We start from the raw sequence: 24,993 nt of genomic DNA on the forward strand, positions 1-24,993 counted from the left end.
GAGGGTCTACAAACATTCATGGGTTAAACCTGTGATACCATGCAATAACTGATATAGAAAGTTCCACAACTAAAGCATGTGGGCAATGTCTTGCATTTTGTTTTAATTGAATTCTTCTATAGTTAAGTGACCAAAATCAGCCCTGGTTTTATTTTCAGCTAAAGGTATCCTTCACAGATGGAAAACTGCCCAGACTGCATGAAGTATGACATGACTAGACGCTTGCTTGATATATCCCCAGTGCCCGGCACATAGTAGGTCCTAATTTGTTTTGAATAAATATGGAAGGTCTAACACCCTGAAGAGTCAAAGAAGGCAAAGCAGTTCTATGACAATTTGCCAGACTCCCAGATAACTGTAAATTCAAAACACACATGATAAGCACTGATGAAATCCTGGAACCTCTTGGTAGCCGGCTTGTAGAGAATATACTGCCTTCTCCAGAGGGCGAAAGTGCTGGTAAGTCTGACCTTCATTACAGCAAGAGACTGGCCCCTGGTGGTGATGAAGTGGATGGAATCACCATTCTGAGACAGAACCATATATGCTGCTATCTCCCATTTCCACATTTTTCAGACCTCACTACTTGGGGGAGAATGTTAATTTTTATTTTAATCATAGGAAATATCCCCTACCTCAAAGGATAACACACACACCGACTTTTTTTCTTTTAAACCTAAGCCAACTTTTCTGGAATGAATGTATTCCTTGTATCATAAAAAAATTCCTTACAATAAAACTTTTCCAAATCCTGTAGGATCAGCATAGTACTGGACACATTACATAGCCTTCAATAAACGTATGAAATAAAAATTTAAACTTAAAGAAGGGAATAATAATGTAGCAAAGTATCCTCATTAACATAGATTCAGATTTCTTCATTAAAATATTGTTTCAAATTGAGTAAACTTTCAAATGACGCACAAGTGCACATACTTTCATGATCTTTAAATTTAAAAATCTAACTTTTAAATAAAAATCAAGAGTGCCTAGAAAAAAATTTTACTTAGAAATTTACCTTAGAAAAAAATTTTGCTTGAAAAAAATTTTCCTGGTAAAAGAGCCCCGCCTCTACCAGCAAAGGGTCCTTTCTTACACAATGAGAATTTGTTTCTGACCTGTTAACTGTCAATAAAAACTTGAGCTAAAGCTCTCTCAAGCCTAGTGAACACATCTGGCATGGAGTTGAACTTTCAGATAGCCTGTAAAAGATCACACGGAACAGCCACTTAATCCTTAGAAGAATTGTAATTCCATTTTCTTCAGTAAAAATGTTAAAAATAGTAATTGGAGTAAAAATACAGTGTTAATGCCAGTAAGGCACAAATTGCTACATAAAGGTGAACTGCACTGCCACATTTCAAGCCAAAAATCACTCTCAAATTCTGAGCTGGGTTCCTCTTAATTATAAATTTCAGAGATGAACTGTACAAAATCTAATCTAAGCAGGAGCATCTGATAATTTTCTCTCCCATGTCCATGTAAATTCTAATTCATATTTCTGAGCAGAAAAGCCAAAAACAATCTTATATATTAATCTTATATATAGTATATCTAGTATAGTATATACTGTGTGTGTGCGTGTGTGTGTATATAGAAATATCTAAGATTTTATTATGTATATATGAATTCTTAAAGCTTTTTGCAATCTACCATAAATCTAAAAAAACATATAGCATGGATCAATTATATATGAATATCAAGTAAAATTCATACAAGTTTCACTGGTAAACCTGTAACCTAACATGGCCACATAATGTATATTTTTCTGCATTTATTTGGCTCTTATCACTGGACTATTTCCTGTGGAGACAATCATCTTTCTGAGTGTGTCTGTTCTCTATCTTGACTATCAAGGGCAGAGATTCTGTCTTTTTATTAGCCTTATTTAGCACCATGAACATTCTGGGACAATAAACTTTGGATACAAACTACTCAGACTATCTGGGTCTTAACTGATACCTTAAGTCCTAGTGGATAGGAGGGTAAATCCATGAAGGGAGACCATCATATATACCAAATGACTTGCTGTTGGGTGTTATCCAGAAACCAACCTGTTGGATTTTAAAGATTGGAGATTGACTTTCTCTCTCAGGGAGAAACTGGTTGCCCTATTGAATGCAAAATTTCCCTAAAGCTTCAAACTCCTCTTTGGATTCTGTTTTGGGATTTTATTAACACAAAGAAAACAACCAAATTTATGATTTGGTACAGGGGATATTAGGATAAAATAATAGAGAAGACACAGGAGATCAGTCTTTGGTGGTTTTAATATACAGGCTCTAGCTCTCTGACAAGGCAATTAAGAAAAAAGTAAAAGCACTTAAGATTTCATTCTCCTTGGAAAGGAAAGAAAAGGCTTAAGTAATGGTAAAGAGGTTTGTAAGTGTGGGATACCAGGCTCATGCCTGTTTATATATGGACACTAGCTACAATTGAGAAAGGAGAAGTTCTGGAACTCTATAATACATCACTGTAGAACATACTGTTCTGCATCTGTTTAAATTTGGTTCAGTTTTAAAACTAGTTAAAATGCTCTCTCTTCAGCTGACTTTTTACTAATTTGTTTTCCAACATAAGAGATATAGAGGGGTGAGTTTAAAAATACACTGAACAGGGCTTCCCTGGTGGTGCAGTGGTTGGGGGTCCGCCTGCCGATGCAGGGGACCCGGGTTCGTGCCCCGGTCCGGGAAGATCCCACATGCTGCGGAGTGGCTGGGTCCGTGAGCCATGGCCGCTGAGCCTGTGCGTCCGGAGCCTGTGCTCCGCAACGGGAGAGGCCACAGCAGTGAGAGGCCCGCGTACCGCAAAAAAAAAAAAAAAATACACTGAACAATATTTTATGAGTAGATGTCTACAATATGGCATCAGAACTACCAATGTTGCTTTAAGTACAGCAAAATTCCAAACTCTAAAATTTTCATTTTTCTTCTTGAACAAATTTTGATATGCCTTTGTTCTTTCACAAAACTCTGGTATGCTACATATTAAACATGTTCCAATCTTGATGAGTATTAAACATTTTATTTAAAGATTTGAAAGTAAAAAAAAAAAGGTACACAAATACAGATCACATTATACCAAGGCAGTATTCTACATGACAAAAATCAAAACAAAACAAAATTTTAAAAGTAAATGTACAGGTACCAAACAAGCATAATACCTGATATGCATTTCAGGTTGCATACACATAGAATGATCTGACCACATACATGCTTATACAAAATAAATTTTTTCTTAGAACACCAAAATTCCAACCATTCTGTCAACTGCCTTAGTCCCCTGGTGAGTAATCTGAAACAACTTCTATGTAATATAAAAAGAATTGGCATGGCACATAAGGACTACAAAAAGCAGAATACAATTTAAAACATATTTGTAATTCAATTCTGTATAAAATATACACAGTAAATCTTATTCGTTTTTTTTAAAAAAAATATTTAAAAAAAGGCCACCCTGAATAATGGTTAAAACCTCATCACAGAAAAATGTTTCATCATTTGTAACATTGATAGAAAACTGATGGATGTTTTTTTAGAAGATATCTAACTTGAAGAAGTCATTTACTCAAAACTTATTTAAAATTGTAGATAAGATAGTAACTGTGCACCCCTTCTCAAAATGTTTTATCATGAATACTCTAATATGTAACTAAGGACAAACTAAAAGAAAAACTCAAAAAAATGTTTCTCAGGCTTCCCTGGTGGCGCAGTGGTTGAGAATCCACCTGCTGATGCAGGGGACACGGGTTCTGCCCCTGTCTGGGAGGATCCCACATGCCGCGGAGCGGCTGGTCCCGTGAGCCATGGCCGCTGGGCCTGCGCGTCCGGAGCCTGTGCTCCGCAACGGGAGAGGCCACAGCAGTGAGAGGCCCGCATACCGCAAAAAAAAAAAAAAAAAAGTTTCTCAAAATGAGATCCAAAGACCCAACAGAATTCTAAGGCAGGCCCAGTAATGTGCATATTAAACACACTTACTATGTGATTAGTCCACATTCTAAAACTTGAGAACGAATGCCCTAAGGGAAACAGTACCACTTAAAAGCAAGATGATAAACATATTTCTGATATGTCAAAAATTTCTATAAATTTATGATTTGAAGTGAATATTGCTTTTTGTTTTCAAACAAGTTTCAGGTCTTAAGAGAAACATACATACCTCTTAAATAAACATGTAAATTATATAAACATTTCCTTGGAGGTTTTCATTGCTTTCAGACATAGCTATTCAAAGAAAAGAGAGTACATGGCCAGAAACTTTGGAAAAATTACATTTCAAATGAAATGCAGCATCCTCGTGCCCCCCAAAAAGAGGTAATTTAATAAATGCCTACATATTTTAAATCATTCTAAATTTAAGACTAGATAGCTTTCCTAAAAGTTATATTTTACTAAGATTGGACAATTATAAGTAATTTAAATGATCATGGTTATTTTTTAAGTCCCTTTTCATAAAAAAAGTTAAAAATAAACAACAGAAGGATGCTATCATTGACATCCCTTTAAATAATAAATTGTTAAGCACTAATATTAATAAAAAATAATCTGAAGAACTCTGCCCCTGAAGTGTATTCTACTCTGATTACATGTGTTACCTACTTAACAAACGCTCACTTATGGAGCTGGAACTGTGATGAGTGTGAGTGTACGTGCATATCCTGAAGATTTATTCATGTTTACTTTATTATTTTTTCTTGCGTTTCATTGAAGACTCCACAAAAAGGATCCGAAAGTATGGATAATGTGGTTTGGGGAAGAAACAAGCATGGTTCAGACACTATTTGGAAGATAAATTATTTTCCTGTATACTGACTTATAAGGAAAAAATAATATACATTCTGTGTCCACTGGATAATGGAATGCTTTTACATTTGGTAGCAAGTGAATGCTTCCTTATTATTTAAGTCAAATCACAAAAAGCGACTGTGAGATTTACTGTCCAATAAGAAATAAATATTACCATTGCACTTTTCTGTACCTATTTTAAGTTTCTATTTTTTCCTTTTTATATACTGAGAAGTGTTCCATTTAACTGCATCCTGGGTTCTTTGAACTATATTTATTAACACTCCAGTTAAAGTTCCCACTACAGGGACAAGCTCAGACACTAACCCCGTAACATACTAAAGAAATCACTTGAATCAGTTTTTCAAAAACAGCTAATGATCTGGAATCTGATTCTTAATAAAATGTGCCTATTTTCCTCCTCAAGGAGAATCTGTATTCCCTCATTCTAAGCAAGCAACATCTTTTATTACCAATTTATAATTGTAGCCTTAAAAATCAATAATTTAATTTGCTAAAGCAATGATAAAGTTTACAGCTGAATTTTTAAACACATAGAACTCAGAAAGTAATAGGTAATATAACAAGTTGTATTTTACATTACTCTTTTATTCCAAAATTAAACACTTAAATGACTTCATGAGTATGACAAAAATCAGGGGAGGCTTATGATGTAATCCCACCATGTGCCTTAATGCAACAGATAATCTTTTTAGTCAGTACTTCCTTTAAACAAAAAAGACAACTTTGTTATTCATCAGTAGGTTGCTGGATTACCAGTGTAACTAAATTTTGACATGATTGTCTGCAAAGTAGTTTCATTTTTTCTCCATAGTTAAACTTAGATGTAATAATTGACTCTTACAGTCAACAATAGAATATACTGAGTGCTTTTCTTGCAGGTGAAAAATATAAAATGGTTCTTTGCATCCAGGCTGGTAACAAGTTTATCCATGCACTAAATGGCAACACAAGCAAAATGCATAGTTGAGAAAGGAGGATCAGACACATTCTTCTGCAGACATCAAAAGAGGATTAATGTACTCAAAACCTTCAAATTCAGACTGATCGATCTTCCTCACAATGTCACTGTTGAAAGAAAAATAATTTTCATCATCAAGATTTCTTTGATTTCTTGCTTAAATGGAAAAATAAGATTAAAAAATTAAAAATAAGGCTAATTTATATAAGTTATAGGGGGAAAATCTATAAGTTTTTAGATTAACCCCAAAACATTTTCTAGAAGAATCAGGAATATTGAAAATCAAAAGAGACTAATAATCCCACGAGCAAGTTTAGAACCAAAAAGTAGTCCAAAACTGAAGACTGGGAATAAACAAGGTACAAATTGTCATAATCCTAGGTAATCTTAACTTTTGACCTCAACGACATTCATAATTTAACATCCAGGTCTGTATTAGTGTGCAATTTAGTAGTCACCTCAACAGCCAGATGGAAGATGGTGAAGAGAAGGCCGAGAAGAAGTTAACCAAAATGAAAAGACAAGAGGAAGAAGAACACTGAAAGACCTGGAATGAGGAAGGGTCACCACAGGGAGGCAGTGGGTCACAGGGAGCAGAGAGGCTGGCATTCTGCTACACTGGGCTCCTAGTTTAATTCACAAGAGTATTTCAATCAAATATTTTACTACTTAAATGTTCGTACCGGGGCTTCCCTGGTGGCGCAGTGGTTGAGAGTCTGCCTGCCAGTGCAGGGGACACAGGTTTGAGCCCTGGTCTGGGAGGATCCCACATGCCGCAGAGCAACTGGGCCCATGAGCCACAACTACTGAGCCTGCACGGCCGGAGCCTGTGCTCTGCAACGGGAGAGGCCGCGACAGTGAGAGGCCTGCGCACCACGATGAAGAGTGGCCCCCGCCTGCCGCAATTAGAGAAAGCCCTCGCACAGAAACGAAGACTCAACACAGCCATAAATAAATAAATAAACAAAATGACGGAGGAATTATGTTTAAAAAAAAAAAATGTTCGTACCATACTGCAGAGCACCACGTTACACAGGACATAGTCTCTTCCTTCAAGAAGAGAAGGAAGGTAGGTACTTCACATAACAGAAAGCAGTACCTGCTAAGTTTCCTACACGACAAGCTAAGTTCTACTCTAACCACAGTTCTAAAGAAAAAGGTGACTTCTACTTGGAGAAATCAAGAAAGGCAGCATCATTCCACACTTACTGAATGGAATTATGAAAGATTATGGTAGGTCTGGGGAATGCCAGTAATTTATTAGAGCTAGAGCACAGGAATAGAAGGGTGTTAAGTGGCAGAGGACGTTGGAAGGAAGGTAGTGGCTAGCTCAAAGACGCCAGTGATGTTTACACTAAGTAGGTCCACCTTGATCCATCAAAGGTCTGGTTACATCTGAGGTAGCTCTGAAAGATGGGGAAGATTTCAATAGGTGAAAAGGAAGGAGCAATAGAGAGGAAATGTTAACAGCATGCTATCAGGGAATGGTGAGTAACTGAGCCTGATGAGAACGCAGCGTTTCTGTTAGAGTACAGTGAGAGATATGGCTAGAAAGTCAGGCTGAAGTAGATGGTGGGAGGCCTTAATTACTAACCAAGGGGACAGACTTTTTCTGCTAGGCAATGTAGGAGTTACTGAAGGTTTCTGATGAAAGGAGTTAAAGAACTGGAGTGGTACTTCCTGAGTGTACCGAATAGGCTGCAAAGTAAAGAAGGAGTCAATTAGGATGGCATGATATTCTACGTATGATCTGAGAGAGCTGGGCTGGGCTTACGGCAGTGGGAATGGAAACGACACAAGTGATGAAGTAAAGCAAAAAGAGACGAGGACTTGGCTGCTGAAGGTATTATATAGTTTGGTAAGGAAAAGTTAGAGTCAACAACCACTGACTCAGCTCTTGAATCCGAATGCAGGACTGCACGGTGGTACAACAAGCAGAAAAGGGTAAATAAAAACAAGAACCCGAGTGAGAACAATTTAGACTTCGTATGTTTGAGGTGCGTATCTGACAAACTAGGAGAGATGTTTAAACTAGTAGAGGGAAATGCAGCTCAGGAGAGATATCAGGGCAGGGGCTAGGAGCTTCAGAAACCACCGCTCATTTATTCTTCACAGCACCTTGGGAGGTAGGCAATATGAGAAGACACAGGCTCAGTGAAGTTATGCAATTCACACCAGGGTACCCAGCTGGTAAGAGGTGGCGCTGGGATTCAAATTCCTATCTTTTGGTTAAATCCAGTGCTCTTTCTAATACACAGTGCTGCCAGAAATAATGATTTGGGTACACCTCTCCCTCCTCTAGTAGCCAGTAAGCTTTCGGAGAGATTGGCCTATGCCCTGATCGTCTTTGAATGTGCAGTACTTAGCATAGTGCCTTTTGCTCAATAATTGTTTGCCAATTTAGCTGGGAGTCATTTAATAGCTCGTATCCATGCTACGAGGTTGGCTGAAAACTCCAAGGTACAAACTGCATATAGCAAAGAGAAAGCAGTCATGAACAGAACCACGGAGCACCCTAGTCTCAAGGGGACAGGGAAAATAAGATGACAAGTGGTTAAAGAGATGACGCAGAAAGAGGGTAGGCAGTGCCAACTAAAGCAGGCCATGAGTGCCAGACGCTTTACTGACATCGGAGGAGATGGGGGTAGATCAAAAAATGCTTTAGGGCTTCCCTGGTGGCGCAGCGGATGAGAATCTGCCTGCCAATGCAGGGACACGGGTTCGGGCCCTGGTCTGGGAAGATCCCACATGCCGCGGAGCAACTAAGCCCGTGAGCCACAACTACTGAGCCTGCGCGTCTGGAGTTTGTGCTCCGCAACAAGAGAGGCCACGACAGTGAGAGGCCTGTGCACCATGATGAAGAGTGGCCCCCGCTCGCCGCAACTACAGAAAGCCCTCACACACAAACGAAGACCCAACACAGACAAAAATAAAATAAATAAATGAATAAAAATTTAAAAAGCTAAAAAAAAAAAAAGCTTTAAAATTGAGAAATTAAGAAGTCAATTCAACCTTCAACAGGTGAAAAAGCGGGTTAAATTGTAAGAGGTTAAAGTGTTGGCAGCAAGAAAGTGTAAGATAATCAATGTTGACTACTCTGAAGGAATTTAATAGAGATGGTGCTTATTTATTTTTCTTTTACCATAAGCATCTATTAACTATTTTTGAAAAAGCTCGAAGATGAAAGGAAAATGAGAAAAAAATGTGGTGGTTCAAAAAAGTGGAAAAAATTAGGACATTTGAACATGTTTATAAGTAGAGGGAAAGAAGCTGGAAAAGAGACGTTAAGGAAGGTAGAGTAGTAGAGATAGCTGACAAAAAGGAACCCTGGAGGAGAAGGGGAGAGTACCCCTTGCCTTCCAAGAACCGGGAAGAAGCAAAAGCTTGGGAAGAGTTAGAGAGCAATTCTGAGATGCAAGGTGGTCTGGTGACAGCTGGAAAGGGAGCAAGCTCACAGCAGAGAGGTCTCAATCCTGGCAGTCAACTCAAGGCAAGGTTAATGCATTTAGAGTGATGAAGGCAGGGGTAGGACTGAAGGCTTCTAAAATGTAGAGATAGTTTAGAACAGCTGCGGTGAGGAACGTGATAAGAACTAACAAGATGTAAAAGTAAAGTGACTGCCAAGCAGAAAGGGCTTTATGAGATGAGAGAATGAATCTGTAATGACAGGTGAAGGATCAAACATCCCCAAGTTATTCTAAACTTTAAAAGATACAACATAAACACAAAAAGTATGTCAGATCACTGCTGCCTGGACTTGATATGTTGATGTAATCTTTTAAAAAAGTAATTTGGCAATACATATCAAGAGCTTTAAAAATTTTGCACCCTTTGACCTAATGCCCCGTCTAGGAATCTATCTTAAGGTAATACTCAGGAACTCAAAGATGGTCATCAACAAAATGGGAAACAGCGCAGTGGAGTGGAAAGAGCACAGGCCTTAGTCAGACTTGGGTTTGAATCCTGGCTCTGCCACCTCATAGCTGCATAACTTTGCTTAACCTCTCTGATCCTTGGTTTCCTCATCTGTAAAACGAAGATGATGACAACTAGGTTTACAAGGTTGTTGTGAGAATTAGAGATAATACACGTAAAGCAAAGAAGAAAATGACAATTACTGTTTTTATAATTGTGTAATTCAAACATCCCATAACTGAATGATTAGATAAAATACAGCATAATCTGATAATGAAACACTGTGTAGCCATTAAAAATGGGACTTCCAAAGAACTTTAAAAATATTTTCAGTCTATAGAACTACTTACTCATCATCTGGAGTGAGCTGGACAGGTTCATTAGTAAACTGAGAATCAAAGTTGTCCAAACCAAATTCCCCAGAAATATTTGGTTTAAAGGGAGGTACCACCTGCTTTTGCTCCATCTAGAAAAGACATAGTGGATGACAGCTCAAGCCTGCATTCTTAGAAATATTCCACCTCTACATTTCTCCTCTGTCCTCAGATATTTCCCAGTCTTATTAAAATGAGTCCCTAGGCATTGTTCTACAATATTCACAATGATGGAAATAATTTACAAATCTGAACATTGATGCAGGCCTCAATAATATTACAACCTGCTCCATTAAATTAATGTTCTAAGCTTTTACTGTTTCAAAAGCTTTTTTAAAAGCACTGAAGACAGTGGTTTTAAATTATTTAAGCTGTGATATACTAGTTTTTCAATATTCTTTTAAGTTAATAAATTTTGGCCCAAGAAAATAATGAAACCTAATATATTAAACAGTCCACTTTACATACCATATCCCAATCAACATTTCGGAAGAATGGGTGTCCCTGAATATCAGCAAATCCTGTTTGAGGATGACAACCCAATCGTTCCTTTGGGTCCTATGGTGGAAAGAAATGTTTCAAGAACTGGGTGAATATCCTGATTTAGAATAAATCATCTTTGTGACCTGTGTTTTGTGTCTATTATATGATACCTTTATGTCTGAACTCAGAATGGTCTACCTTTCTTTTCTAGAAAGTGCAACACTAGATACTCAAATGAGTATCTGAAGCTTGTGACAAGTAAGATTTCTTCATGGCTCTCTCTCCAGCTATCCTTGTAATTCAAGTGGAGAGATGTCGCCACACCCTCCTAAAGAAAAATGGGAGGAAAAAGAACAGCAGAATCAACTGGGCAGCATCCAGCTCTTTCTTTCACATGGGTTAGAGCGATAGTCAAAATATGCAAACCCCCAAACTTTACAAGTTTGTTTTTTAGCTCAATTTAAAAGCCCTATGCCCAATTACAACAACCATAACCTGTGTATAGCGCAACAATACAACCATTATTTGAATCAATGGACTGAGAAACGGCCTGCAACTTATAAAATTATCATGAATGAGAACATGTTCCCATTTTTCTTTGCAGTAAAAGGCATTTTGTTTTGCATATTGACACTTCTCACCTTCACTTTTCACTGTGTTAAAGCTTGGGTTTCCAGTTTAAATCTTTCCTCACATAAAATACTCATTTAAAACAGGCTTGAATTTCTTATTTTATTAAAATTCATCATTATCTTATCTATTTACCTTAGAAAATACATGCAGGGCTTCCCTGGTGGCGCAGTGGTTAAGAATCCGCCTGCCACTGCAGGGGACACGGGTTTGAGCCCTGGTCCGGGAAGATTCCACATGCCATGGAGCAACTAAGCCCTTGCGCCACAACTACTGAGCCCGCAAGCCACAACTACTGAGGCCCGTGCTCCTAGAGCCCGTGCTCTGCAACAAGAGAAGCCACCGCAATGAGAAGCCCATGCACTGCAACAGAGTAGCCCCCATTCGCTGCAACCAGGGAAAAGCCCACGTAGCAATGAAGACCCAACACAGCCAAAAATTAAAAAATAAATAAAATTTATAAGAAAAAAAAAAGAAGAAGTAGATTGGTGGTAGAGAGAGGGCTCTTTAAATAAATAAATGCATATCAGCCTACTTTCTACCTACCATTTATTTAAAATAAGATTTTAACGTAAGAATTGGAAAATTGGTTGGTGTGGAAAAAACCTACACATTTGGTGTTAGAAGTGTTATGAGTAAAGATAGTTCAGAATCGTAATCTTAAATAGATCCTAAAACTCTTCTAGCCTACCAACTGCAACAAACAACAGAATTTTCAGATGTTCAGATTTTTTAAAGCGCCAATGATAGCATTTCATTTCTTCTGAATATTATCTAATTATAGGGTTGTGATATGAGAATTTGTAGGGAACACTACTGCACTAAGTGCTCAATAAGTTAAGACATTCTATGAATAATAATCTAAAGAAAACTGAAAAACAGAGCTGAAAGTACAATTGAGGCTATCCCCAGAGATGCAATTTTTCCCTGAGTACATGGTATTTTTCATTTACATTAAAAACACCATATGTAATATAAAGCTGGGGGTAAATTATATTGGCAAAATGGAAAGAACACCTCACCTCAGGATCTAATTCTGTCAACCTACTCTTTGCTGAAGAGACAAGCTCCAGATCTAACTGAAAAATTACATACTCTGATGTTTTGGAATTTTACGTTGCCTGAACCTCTCCTTACCAGCTTCATTTGTATAGAGATAAATCACTAGAGATTTTATACACAATTTATACCTTGTTGAGGAAGCTCTTCAGGACACTTGCGGCTTTTACAGACAAAGAACGTGGTATGCGAATTTGTTTTTCCAAAATAACTAGAAAGATAAAATTTACGGCATTATATTTAACTTTTACAGGGCTTTAATCTTTATATTTTTATTATGAGGTATTTAAGGAATTCTAGCAGAAAAAAACAAAGACATTACATACACTACCTAAGCGTCCTGTGTACTTTCCCAGTCCCATTCCTCTCCTTCCTTCTCAGAGACAGCCTCTATCTACTCTGAACAGTTTTTATCATTATATGCAAATGTTTTATTCTTTGACTACCTTACCTTACTTTCCTCATCTGTAAAATTGGAATAAAAATAATACCTGATTCATTGGGGTGTTATGAGGTTTAAATGAGTTAGTATCTGTAAAATGTGTGGCACGTATTACTAAATTCGATTTTATTAGACGTTGCCAAATTATTCTCCAAAGCTGTTTTGTCCATTTTCACTCCTGCCACCAGAGTTCCAGTTGCTCCATATCCTCACCAGCACTAGTATTATCAGACTTTAAAGTTTTTGCCAAATGTGTAGGTAGAAAATGGTAGCTCATTAATATTTTCATGTGCACACCCCTAATTAGCAGTGAGGTTGAACGTCTTTCCATATATTCCACAGTCAGCTGGACTTCCTATGACATGAAATATCCATTCATTTCCTGTGACGGCCTTAATTATGAAATGTAGAATTTTATGGCAGTCTTCGCACTTCTTTGGACTGTGTGTTGGTTGGGGAGGGGTCCTTGTGCTTGTCTGCTTGTTTCCGTTCTGTTCAATTCTTTGTATTTCCAATTGTGGGGCTTTTTTCTTCACCTTTTGATCCCTCTTATCCTCTTGGTACTCTACTTTTTCCCCATATTTCTGTTGGACTTATGCATTCAGCCTTGTGGTCCAGGTGAAAAGACTGTCCTCTCCAGCTACACAATTCTTTCCTCCAATCTCTGTGATGTACAATCTGAAGGAACCTCTTTGTCATGATTTTGAGTATGAGAAGGTAACTGGCAAATGTGAACAGACTAAGAGGTAGGAAGGATAGATCAAAACAACAACAAAAACAAACTCAAAGCCTCACGTGTTAAGGACTATATTGTCCAGATTATTCTCCTCTTTCTTACTCAAAGTAATAACTTGAGCCATCCTCATTCATGCTCTAGAATAGATTATTCACAGTGAATCTCTGTAAAACACTGCAAATTACCTTGAAAAAGATAATCCTCTGTGTTTTGATCAGGGTTATCAGAGCTCCCAACAATATCAAATGGAGACCTTCCTGCCATCATCTCAAACATTAGTACTCCAAGAGCCCACCAGTCGACGCTGAAACCTTCAAAAAGAAATTTTAAAGCAACAAATTATCCATTCTGCATTCTAAAAAGTCAGTAATTTGAGATTCATTTTATTACATAATAAAAAAAATAAACATAATGAAAAAGTAAACTCGAAATGCATTACAACTATCATGGTAGGCATCGAGGATTATAGGAATATTTCACTTAACAAAAAGGGGAGGTACCTAAAAGATAACTTTAAAAATAAAATATGGAAAATGGAACATAAGTTTCGCTTCCCAAATATGTCTGTAATTCAGACTCATAGCCTGTATCTAATATTTTGTTTTGAGGATATAATGAAATTGTATTTGAGAATAACCTTCCTTGATCTGAAACGGGATCTTCTGCTAGCTGACTAAAGATCCTTGAAGGACTTTGGAACCGGATTATGAGCAGCTATCAGAAATACCCATCCTCCTTTACAGCTGCTGGAATTAAAGGGCCAGAACCCAAAGGGTCAAATGTTTTCTTGAGATAAACATATCCTCTGGTTCCTGGCAAGCAGGCAATCTTTCCTCCATCTTTCACATTCCTGGGGGAAATACCCTAGGAAATCTGAACAATCTTCCAGAGGTTTATGACTCTGGAGTCACATGGCTGATTAAATCCCATAATTTATGACTCCCAGAGGAGGAAAGATTGCCTGCCGCTTTCTAGCTACATGACCTTGGGCAAGTTATTTAGCCTTTCTGTACATCAGTTTCCTTGTTTGCAAAATGTGAATTAACAGTGCTTACCTCATAGGATTATTAAGAGGATTAACAGTTAACATATGCAAACTGCTTAGAATAGTGCCTAGTACTCTTAAGTGCTTGCTACTAATAAAATATTATTCAAATTTGCACCCCCAAATACTGCCAAGGTCCCACCATCTCTGATTTCAGAATTTGGGGGTTTTATGTAGGTTTTAAGAAGATCAAGAAAGTTTATGTTAATAAGCTCAGTATTGAAATACTATAGTGTACTATAATGCAGTTGGTACCACATTTAACCACCCTTCTAGCACATAGCCAAAATACCGCCAATTTATTACCATAATCTTCTCCTCGTAAAATTTCAGGAGCAATGTAATTAGGAGTACCACAGAAAGTGCTGGTTGTATCTCCTGGCCGTAATCCTTCCTTTTATTAAAAAAAAAGAAAAAAAAAAAATAAGATGCAAAATCTGTTTTAAATTCACCTCTTTTATTTCATCTATCATATAAGGTCAGCATCTATAGGTAATATATTGAGCTTAAATAAAATATCACTAGCACAGTTGCCTTTACTATTAAAATCATGGGTTGCTACTAAATACCTTAAAAAAAACCTGTCCTCATTAGATGTAGGTAAACAGTCAGTTCAATTAAGATAAAAACTGCACTTAAAATAATTTATACTCAAGTAAAATTATAATAGAAAAACTTAAATTACATGAGTAAAAGGAATCATATTTTATGAAGAAAAGAAGCTCTTTAAATCCCACCTCCTAACACAACCACTGCTGGCATTATGATGTTTCCCTTCTGGTCATTTCTCCTAAGGCACACGTTTTTTGGTTTTGTATTTTAATAGCTACAGGATGGAGGAAATTAAGGTAAAACACACTAATATGTATAAATAGAGAAACTACACAATAACAAATGGAACAATCACCAAGAAGTTAAAACAAACTTGTATGTAGCTAACAACACAGCCTCAAAATGCAACTAGTAAAAATGGACAAAATTATTAAGAGGACTTCACAATCCCTGCTATTGCCTGAATGTTTACATGCCCCTAATATTCTTATGCTGAAGCCCTAATGTGATAGCATTGTGGGGGGGGGGGGCGGCTTTGGGGAGGTAATTAGATCATAAGGTTTGAGCCCCATGATGCGATTCATGTTCTTATAAGAAGAGAAAGAGAGCTAGCCCCTTTCTCTCTCCCCACCATTTGAGGATACAATGGGAAGACAGCCATCTGCAAACCACGAAGAATGCCTTTACTCTTCTGCAAACCAGGACGGGTGCCTTCAGACACCAAATCTGCCAGCACCTTCATCTTGGACTTCCCAGTCTCCAGAACCATGAGAAATAAGTGCTTGTTGCTTAAGCCACCTAATCTGTAGTACCTTGTTATAGCAGCCTGGACTGACAGTACAATCCCCAAACATGACAGGTAATTTTAACACATTTATATCAAAAAATGGTAGGTGATACCAACAAAAAAATTAGTAAGCAGAAAAAGATTTGGACAAAAGCTAGAGTTAAAAATATGTATAGTTTACATACATATAGAATATATACATCTACGTGTATGTGTGGAGAAACGGAAAAGGAGGGAGAGACTCCTTGAATGCAAAACAGAGATTACATACCCTTTTTAAAGTACATTTGGGATACTGACCAAATACTAAGGCATAAAAGAAACCTCAATAAATTTCAAAGGACTAGTATCATTCAGACCATTCTTGCGCCACAGGAAATTAAATGAGAAAGAGCCAAAACAATCTTGAGAAAGAAAAGAGTTGGAGGAATCAAGCTCCCTGACTTCAGACTATACTACAAAGTTACAGTAATGAAAACAGTGTGGTACTGGCACAAAAACAGACACATAGATCAATGGAACAGAAAGAGAGAGTCCATAAATAAGCCCATTCACTTGTGGTTAATTAGTCTATGAAAAAGGAAGCAAAAGTATACAATGGAGAAAAGACAGTTCCTTCAATTAGTGGTGCTGGAAAAACAGGACATCTACATGTAAAAGAATGAAATTAGAATATTTTTGCACACCGTATACAAAAATAAACTCAAAATGGATTGAAGACCTAAATATAAGACCAGAAACCACAAAACTCCTAAAAGAAAACATAGGCAGAATACTCTTTGACATATATTGTACCAATATATATATATTTTTGATCTATCTTCTAAGGCAAAGGAAACAAAAGCAAAAATAAACATATGGGACCTAATTAGACTTAAAAGTTTTTGCACAGCAAAGGAAACCACTGACAAAATACTACTGGAATACTACTCAGCCACAAAAACGAATGAGATTTTGCCATTAACAACAACATAGATAGACTTGGAGGGTTATTATGCTATTGAAATAAGTCAGACAGAGAAAGACAAATACTGTATGCTATCACTTATATGTGGAATTTAAAAAGTAAAACAAACAAATGAATATAGTAACAACAACAAAAACAGACTCACAGATATAGAGAATAAACTAGTGGCTACCAGTGGGGAGAGGGAGAGGGAGAAGGAAGGGACAAAATAGAGGTAGGAGATTAAGAGGCACAAACTACTATGTATAAAATAAATAAGCTACAAGGGTATATTGTAAAGCACAGAGAATATAGTCCAATTTTATAATAACTATAAATGGACTACAATCTTTAAAAACCGTAAATCACTATGTTGTACATCTGAAACTTACATAATACTATAAATCAACCATACCTCAATTAAAACTAAAAATAATAAAAAGATACTCTAAATACAAGCTGAATAATACTAAATATACAATTAAGCGTCTGCTTTTTTTACTTTATAGCTATGTAATTTCCCATGTAGTTACAGACTTCGTATTACTAATAACTACAAATCCAACTCAACATATGTACCTAGAATCTAACCATTTCCCTATTGTTAAATTACATGGTACAAAATTCCAAACAAAAAGGTTGGGGGGGAAGATATACACTAAGAATCAAGCCTCCCTCCCATTCTTGTCCCTGATGCATCCAGTTCCAGCTCCCTAGGGACAGCCACAGTCATGAGGTTCTTATGTGTTCCTACAGAGATATTCTGGGTGTGATGTATGTATCTGTCTTCAAATTTTACACTATTCTATATAATACTAACACACACATCTAGAAGAAGTATTTAGTAATATATGTTGTGACTCCAAGGATTTTTTAAAGATCTCTAACAGGGATATATATGTTATTTTTGTATACAGGCATACATGGAGATACTGCAGTTTGCTTTCAGACCCCCATTTATGACATCACAATAAATTGACTCACATGAGTATTTCTGGTTTCCCAGTGCATATAAAAATTATGTTTACACTACACTGTAATCTATTAAGTGTGCAAAAGCATTATGTCTAAAAAACAAAGTGAATACCTTAAATAAAAAATACTTTAAACACAACATTGTAAATCAACTATATTTCAATAAAAATTAAAAAAAAACTTTATTGCTAAAAAATGCTAACAAGAACTTCCCCTGGTGGTCCAGTGGTTAAGAATCTGCCTTCCAACACAACGCAGGGGATGAGGGTTCAATCCCTGGTCGGGGAACTAAGATCCCACATGCTGCAGGGCAACTAAGTCTGCACACTGCAACTACTGAGCCCACATGCTCTGGAGCCCATGCACCACAACTAGAGAGAAGCCTGCACGCTGCAGCAAAAGATTCTGTGTGCTGCAACTAAGACCCAATGCAGCCAAAAATAAATAAATAATAAATAAATATTAAAAAAAAAGCTAACCATCATCTGAAAACACAGGGTTGCCAAAAAACATCAACTTGTAGAAAACGCAATATCTGTGAAGCACAGTAAAATGAAGTATGCCTGTACAAAGAAATATGAATGTGATTTAAGTTGTTTTGTATTATGGGCAATGGCCTGACATACAGTCTCATGGTGAGTGACATGCACTTTCAAGGTAAGACTCAGAGGCAAGGGATGCAGTCTGTTAACTTGTAAAAGAACTATACTAAATCATTCACCTTTTGACTGGATATCTGAACATAGGCCCATCAGCTAAATTATTTACAGCATAACATAGATATTATTATAACACACCCTGCTGATAAAAAATAGTTAAAGGCACATCAATTCACAAAATAGCTGGTTTTTCAGTCAATTAAAAAAAAAATCAATGTTCATAAAATATTCCAAACATAACTCTGAAGATGTTAATTGCAGTTTTCATATGCCTCCAGTCATCACTATTCTCTGCATTCTTTTTAAACTTTTTAATACATTTTATAAAGTCTTTATTGAATTTGTTACAATATTGCTTCTGTTTTATGTTTTGGTATTTTGGCCACAAGGCATGTGGGATCTTAGCTCCCCGATCAGGGATCAAACCTGCACCCCCTGCATTGGAAGGCGAAGTCTTAACCACTGGAACGCCAGGGAAATCCCTCTTTTTTTTTTTTTTTTAATATTTATTTATTTAGGCGACGCAGGATCTTCATTGCCGAGTACGTGATCTTTAGTTGTGGCATGCAGGATCTAGTTCCCTGACCAGGGATCAAACCCGGACGCCCTCCACTGGGAGAGTGGAGTCTTAACCTCTGGACCACCAGGGAAGTCCCTGCATTCTTTATATAAAAGTATCTAGTGAGAAACTGAAGAAATTAAATTAATTAAACCTGGGGAAACTATGAAAAAAACCTTGAATGATTTAGATTTACCAAAGAATAATTATAAGGAAAAAAAATTTATCCAATATATGCCCAAGGTCAGACATTAGGTAAGTTTAAATACTGATGTTAAGTCATAAGATAAGAACATTCAAATTTCCAGCGGATTTATTTCCCATAAGGTTTAACATCGGGCGTAAATATGTTGGAAAAGAAACAAAGTACTGTTGGTTAAGTCTCTGAACACAAGTTCCAATCCTGGTGTTATTTCCTACTAGTAACACCAAATAGCTCCTGGAGAAGGAGGCAGAAAAGGAGGTAAGCAAGACAACCAACTTAAAGAACTACTGAATAAAACCTCTCAGATTTATCAAAGATCGTGATTAACTTGATTGAGGATCTCTGGAAAGAATGGGAATATATAACAAACCATTATTATTTTTCATTAAGAGTAACAAAAAGATCAAGTGATTTTTCTCTAATAATATCTTCCAGGCAAAACAGGATGCCCAAATTTCTTTGAATAAAAAGAACCAGGCTCTGGAGGCACTTCCCTCAGGTGAATGGGAAAAGGCAAATAACACATTCACATGCTTGTTGGCAAATTCACTGTGTGAAGATAATTCGGTCCCAGCTATTTTGACAAGGAGAGTAGCCCCCTACACATCTCCTGGAAAAAGACTGGACCCGTAAATGAAACATTGTTACAAAAAGAATAAAACACCAAGAAATAAAGGACATGTCCTGAGAGTAACTAAAATTCTTATTTTGCTTTATTGAATTTTATGTCAGATATTTAAATTTAAATATATAAAAAATGTTAGATTTCCTAGGGAAATCTTGAGTGCATCATTAAGAGTCACAATTAAATGGCAAAAACTGGAAGGTGATATGCAAGCAGTTTTACAGTTGTGGGTTTGTAGACAGTTTTTACCTCCAAGTTTTCTTCAATAGTGTCACAACTTCGAAGATAAAAAATTACAGAAAATAAAAAGAACTTAACTCTTATAGCACATATAATGCTCACAGAAAATATGGAATTTTGTAAATGGCTAGGAAATCAGTGCATTTGTCTTTGTTTAGGATACTTTTTGGAATTCTAGCACAAAGTAGCACTTATTTCCCCATCATTAAATATAAAGTTATTTGACTGAAACAATTTCCTGAGCTGCTAAGATCTTCTGAATAACTAGAAATTTCCCCTCACCTTACACATGCCATAGTCAGTGAGTTTAATGTGTCCTTCAGAGTCCAGCAACACGTTGTCCAATTTCAAATCTCTATAAATTATCCCCCGTTCATGAAGATAATTTAATGCTAGACTGATTTCTGCGGAGTAAAATCTAAAATAAAATGAAAAATTACTCATTTGATTCAAATTTTTAAATTGTGGTAAGTGCCTACAGAAAGGTATTTAAATCCTACTCCCATCTGCAAACCAGAACATCAAAATCATGTCAAAAGATTTTTTTCTCTCAATGTTTTTAGGAACAGTACCAAAACACAAATTGAAGTGCCACTTGAAGATAGCTGAGCCCTAAACACAATTATAAAGTTCCAATCTAAATTAAACCCATACTTTTCATAAGGTTTAATTTGAAAGTCTCAAGCAGGGATTCTTAATCTGGGCCCTCGGATGGACTTCAGAAAGTCCACACTCCTACAACTGGACGCAAGCAGAATTTGGTGGTAAGCAGAATTTTTGACCTGAATAATGAAAATGAAACACCCTAGCTGGTTTTTGGCTGCTTTGGTGAATGTTATCATGATCATGTCTGGAGGTACATAATACACACCTTCCAGCTACTTAATTCTAAGAATAGGGAACTTGAGCTCTTATCCTATACTCTGGTTCCTAGAAAAGCAAAGATGATATAAAACCAGAACGGGCACTTTAATACAATAAAAACAAGACTATTTTCCCCAAGTCCAGCTGAACAAACAAGGAACAAATACCGGCTATATTCACAATTCAAAATATCATCTGTGGCTTTTGCCATGAAGGGTGACCATTTGCTAAAGCCTACGTAAATAATGAACATACAGTAAATTAAACAACAACAACAACAACAGCAGTCTGGCCCCGAGACAGATTAATACACTTTATACCTTCTTATAAAATTGAAAGCTATTATCTCTTTTTGACAAGAAATATCAATGAATAGCGAGATTTCCACTAAATAAGTTATTTTTTAAAATGAATCTCTAACCTTTGTTACATACATATACAAACTCACATGCTTCATTTTGGCATTACTCTTGTGAAGTGCAAAAGGGTAGAATTACTGCTAATTATGAGTAAAAAACAAAATAAAACATGGCACTCATGGATTAAACTTCTTATCCTCCCCCAACTAAGTCCTCCAACAATTTACAATCCTGTATAAGAATATCAGATTAAGGGCACTAAACAAATAAATATATTTAATACTCTTTTCTCTTATTAATCAACATGGATGGGATCAGAGGGGGGGAAGCCAAAGCCAGAACAATTCAGAAATTATAATTATGGAAGAACAGTCGATTACATAATAGGTTAAGAGGAATTGTTTTATTACTCTCAAGTATATATGAATAATAATCTTCTAATGAAAAACTGTCAGCGATCACTGCAAACTTGATAAGATTAATAAGTGTTTATAAATTCATTAATTATCTTAGTGGCTGATACTGAATAGAGAAAATATTTGAAAATAACTGAGTTTCGTAGACTAAAGGTTTCCGCTTTAACATTGTTTATACTTCTCAATTGCTTATAATTATATTATTATATATGTAATATGTATCACATTATAATATAATTTAACTGTTAGCTTAGCCTTTACATGACTTATAAAGAATTAGCTCGTATCAAAATAAATGATTTATCTACTGTTTTCAACCACTGGCATATAAAAGGTCCCATAGCTCCTCCCACCAAACTTCAACACAAGCAAACAATAAACAAAAAACTTACCTGGCATGTTCTTCAGGAAGTTTTCTTTGTCGCTGCATATGAAACATTAGATCTCCTCCATTAACATACTCTATGACAAAGAACAATCTAAAAAACAGGAGAGAACACATGAAACCAAGATCCAAAATAAGGTGGTGTAACTTTGCATTTTAAAACTATAGAGACCAGTCACAGCATAGAGAGCATTCTACATGATTCACCCTTAACAAAAATTCCAGGAATTTGGTGGAAACGAAGGGTGATTGGAGTAGAAAGCTGTTTAATCACAGAAGATACAAGAAAGTAAATCAGAAAGATAATTTGTAACCTGCTACTTCTATTCTAAAGTATTGGGTTGGCCAAAAAGTTCATTTGGGTTTTTCCATAAGATCTTAACGAAAAACCCGAATGAACTTTGTGGCCAAGCCAATAGTACCATTTGCAATCCAGAGCTCTCACTCCCACCCCAGTTTTAGAATGTGCAATGTGTAAGTCATTTTCAACTGTCACTTAAGGCAAAAGAAGTTAGAATCTATCCCCCTAATTAAACTCTAGGAACATTTTAGTCCTAAAACTAAAATCTTGGTGATATTTAAAAGGTTGGATTTCTACTGCCATAATTAGGACCTGGCTATTTTTTTTTTTTTTTTTTTTTGCCTAAAGCAGGTAATTTCCTAATGCTGATCCAATGTCAAATTGATATCACTGGTTGGAGTACGAGTAGCAGGAAATTACAAGCATAGTACTGTTGTGTCTGTCTCCATGTGACTTCCACTTCAGGAATTACTGTAGAAAGGGGTTCTTATTGTGTAATATACCAAAATGTGTAAAACCCAGGTATCATTCCATTATCTTTCAATCTTACCTGCTTTCTGTCTGGAAGCAAGAATGCAGCCCAACAAGAAAAGGGTGATTAGATGCCTGCTCAAAAACATGCTTCTCTGTCTGTACCCAGTCAATATCCTATTTTAAAATACAAAAGAAATCTATGTCACTGAAATGATATCATCAAAACTATGACAAATTTGTTCTTAGTAATTCTATTACCATAAATGCAATTATTAACTAACTAGGCTAAATATCAAAAGCATTGATAATCATGAAATAGTAATTTATATACAAAGGGAAAATACTACCAGTAAATCTTTCGATATTATGCAACACTCTAGAAAACTTTACAAAGCTCAAGTACTTGCCCTTGATAATAATATGGTTTGATTTTTATTTTTAAAAAATCTAATAATCCTCAGATAACTTTATTTATTTATTTATCTGGCTGTGTTAGGTCTTCATTGCTGCACGCAGCCTTTCTCGAATTGTGGTGAGCAGGGGCTACTCTTCGTTGTGGTGCACGGGCTTCTCATTGTTGTGGCTTCTCTTGTTGTAGAGCACGGGCTCTAGGCGTGCAGGCTTCAGGAGTTGTGGCGTGTGGGCTCAGTAGTTGTGGTTCAGTAATAGTCCATTGTATATATGTACCACATCTTCCTTATCCATTCATTTGCTGATGGACATTTAGGCTGTTTCCATGTCTTGGCTATTGTGAATAGTGCTGCTATGAACACAGGGGTGCATGCATCTTTATGAATTACAGTTTTGTCTGGATATATGGCCAGGAGTGGGATTGCTGGGTCATGTGGTAATTCTATTTTTAGTTTTTTAAGGACACTCCATACTGTTCTCCATAGTGGCTGTATCAATTTACATTCCCACCAACAGTGCAAGAGGGTTCCCTTTTCTCCACACCCTCTCCAGCATTTGTTGTTTGTAGATTTTCTGATGATGCCCATTCTAACTGGTGTGAGGTCATACTTTATTGTAGTTTTATTTGCATTTCTCTAATAATTAGTGATGTTGAGCAGCTTTTCATGTGCCTCTTGGCCATCTGTATGTCTTCTTTGGAGAAATGTCTGTTTAGGTCTTCTGCCCATTTTTGGATTGAGTTGCTTGTTTTTTTAATATTGAGCTGCATGAGCTGTATATATATTTTGGAGATTAATCCTTTGTCCATTGATTCATTTGCAAATATTTTTCTCCCATTCTGAGGGTTGTCTTTTCTTCTTGTTTATAGTTTCCTTTGCTGTGCAAAAGCTTTTAAGTTTCATTAGGTCCCATTTGTTTATTTTTGTTTTTATTTCCATTACTCTAGGAGGTGGGTCAAAAAAGATCTTGCTGTGATTTATGTCAAAGAGTGTTCTTCCTATGTTTTCCTCTCTGAAACAACCATTATTAACACTTAACTTCTACAAACTTACAATTAGTTATATTAAAAATAAATGTGATAAATACTCAAAACTAATTATTTTATTACATGTAACCATTATCTATGCTCTTGAGGTTATTTACAACTGTTACATCTGTACGTAGTTGTGGCTCACAAGCTCTAGAGTGCAGGCTCAGTAGTTGTGGTGCATGGGCTTAGTTGCTCCGCAGGATATGGGATCCTCTCAGACCAGGGATCGAACCCATGTCCCCTGCAATGGCAGGCGGATTCTTAACCACTGCGCCACCAGGGAAGTCCCCATCAGATAACTTTAAATATACCTTAAATAATCTGTTTGAAGCATGTATTTAGAAAAGTAGGTTGAAATAATAAGGCATAAACATTGAGGTTTTTTTCTGAAATAGTACACTTAAGCCAACTTAACAGTTTAGAGGTAATAAAACATCATAGTGCTTACCTCATCATCATTGACAAGCTCCTTTTTCACAACTTTCATTGCATAAATACGATCTGTTTTTTTTAATCGCACCAATAGTACTTTGGCATAACTTCCTCTTCCTATTACCCGGAGCAAATCAAAATCCTGAAGACCTAAACTGGATGAAGCTTTGCCACTTTCCCTGGTGTTCATTGCCTGTTGAGAACATTTATACCAAACAGTTATACCTGAAGTATTTTGCATAACACAATATACTTCTAACACCTAGTTATACCTATAAGATTTTTAAATATTTTCTGATTTAAGTTCTTACTTAGTTCTTACA

At 36.4% G+C, this 24,993-nt stretch overlaps 1 protein-coding gene across 12 annotated transcripts in view; it reads right to left on the reverse strand.

The window, feature by feature from the left end:
• Positions 1-3,008: 3,008 nt before the first annotated feature.
• PRKCI (protein kinase C iota) overlaps positions 3,009-24,993 on the reverse strand; it is a 79,677-nt gene continuing 57,692 nt past the window's right edge. For 9 of the 12 annotated variants that reach the window (XM_089910892.1, XM_022572573.3, XM_089910896.1 and 6 more), the window contains 10 exons: positions 24,687-24,863; positions 22,874-22,971; positions 22,030-22,116; positions 20,281-20,416; positions 14,757-14,844; positions 13,591-13,716; positions 12,359-12,438; positions 10,524-10,613; positions 10,032-10,147; positions 3,009-5,873 (listed from right to left, as the gene is read on the reverse strand). In XM_089910892.1, the coding sequence (XP_089767018.1) occupies positions 5,786-5,873; positions 10,032-10,147; positions 10,524-10,613; positions 12,359-12,438; positions 13,591-13,716; positions 14,757-14,844; positions 20,281-20,416; positions 22,030-22,116; positions 22,874-22,971; positions 24,687-24,863 (1,086 nt within the window). In that variant the 3' untranslated portion in view covers positions 3,009-5,785. The other 3 variants (XM_089910889.1, XM_089910893.1, XM_089910891.1) reach the window with 3 other exon arrangements.

The sequence above is a fragment of the Delphinapterus leucas genome, chromosome 4 (assembly GCF_059928025.1).
Source record: "Delphinapterus leucas isolate spDelLeu-1000000601 "Yukka" chromosome 4, BTC_Dleu_Yukka2, whole genome shotgun sequence".
NCBI classification, from domain to species: Eukaryota; Metazoa; Chordata; class Mammalia; order Artiodactyla; family Monodontidae; genus Delphinapterus; species Delphinapterus leucas.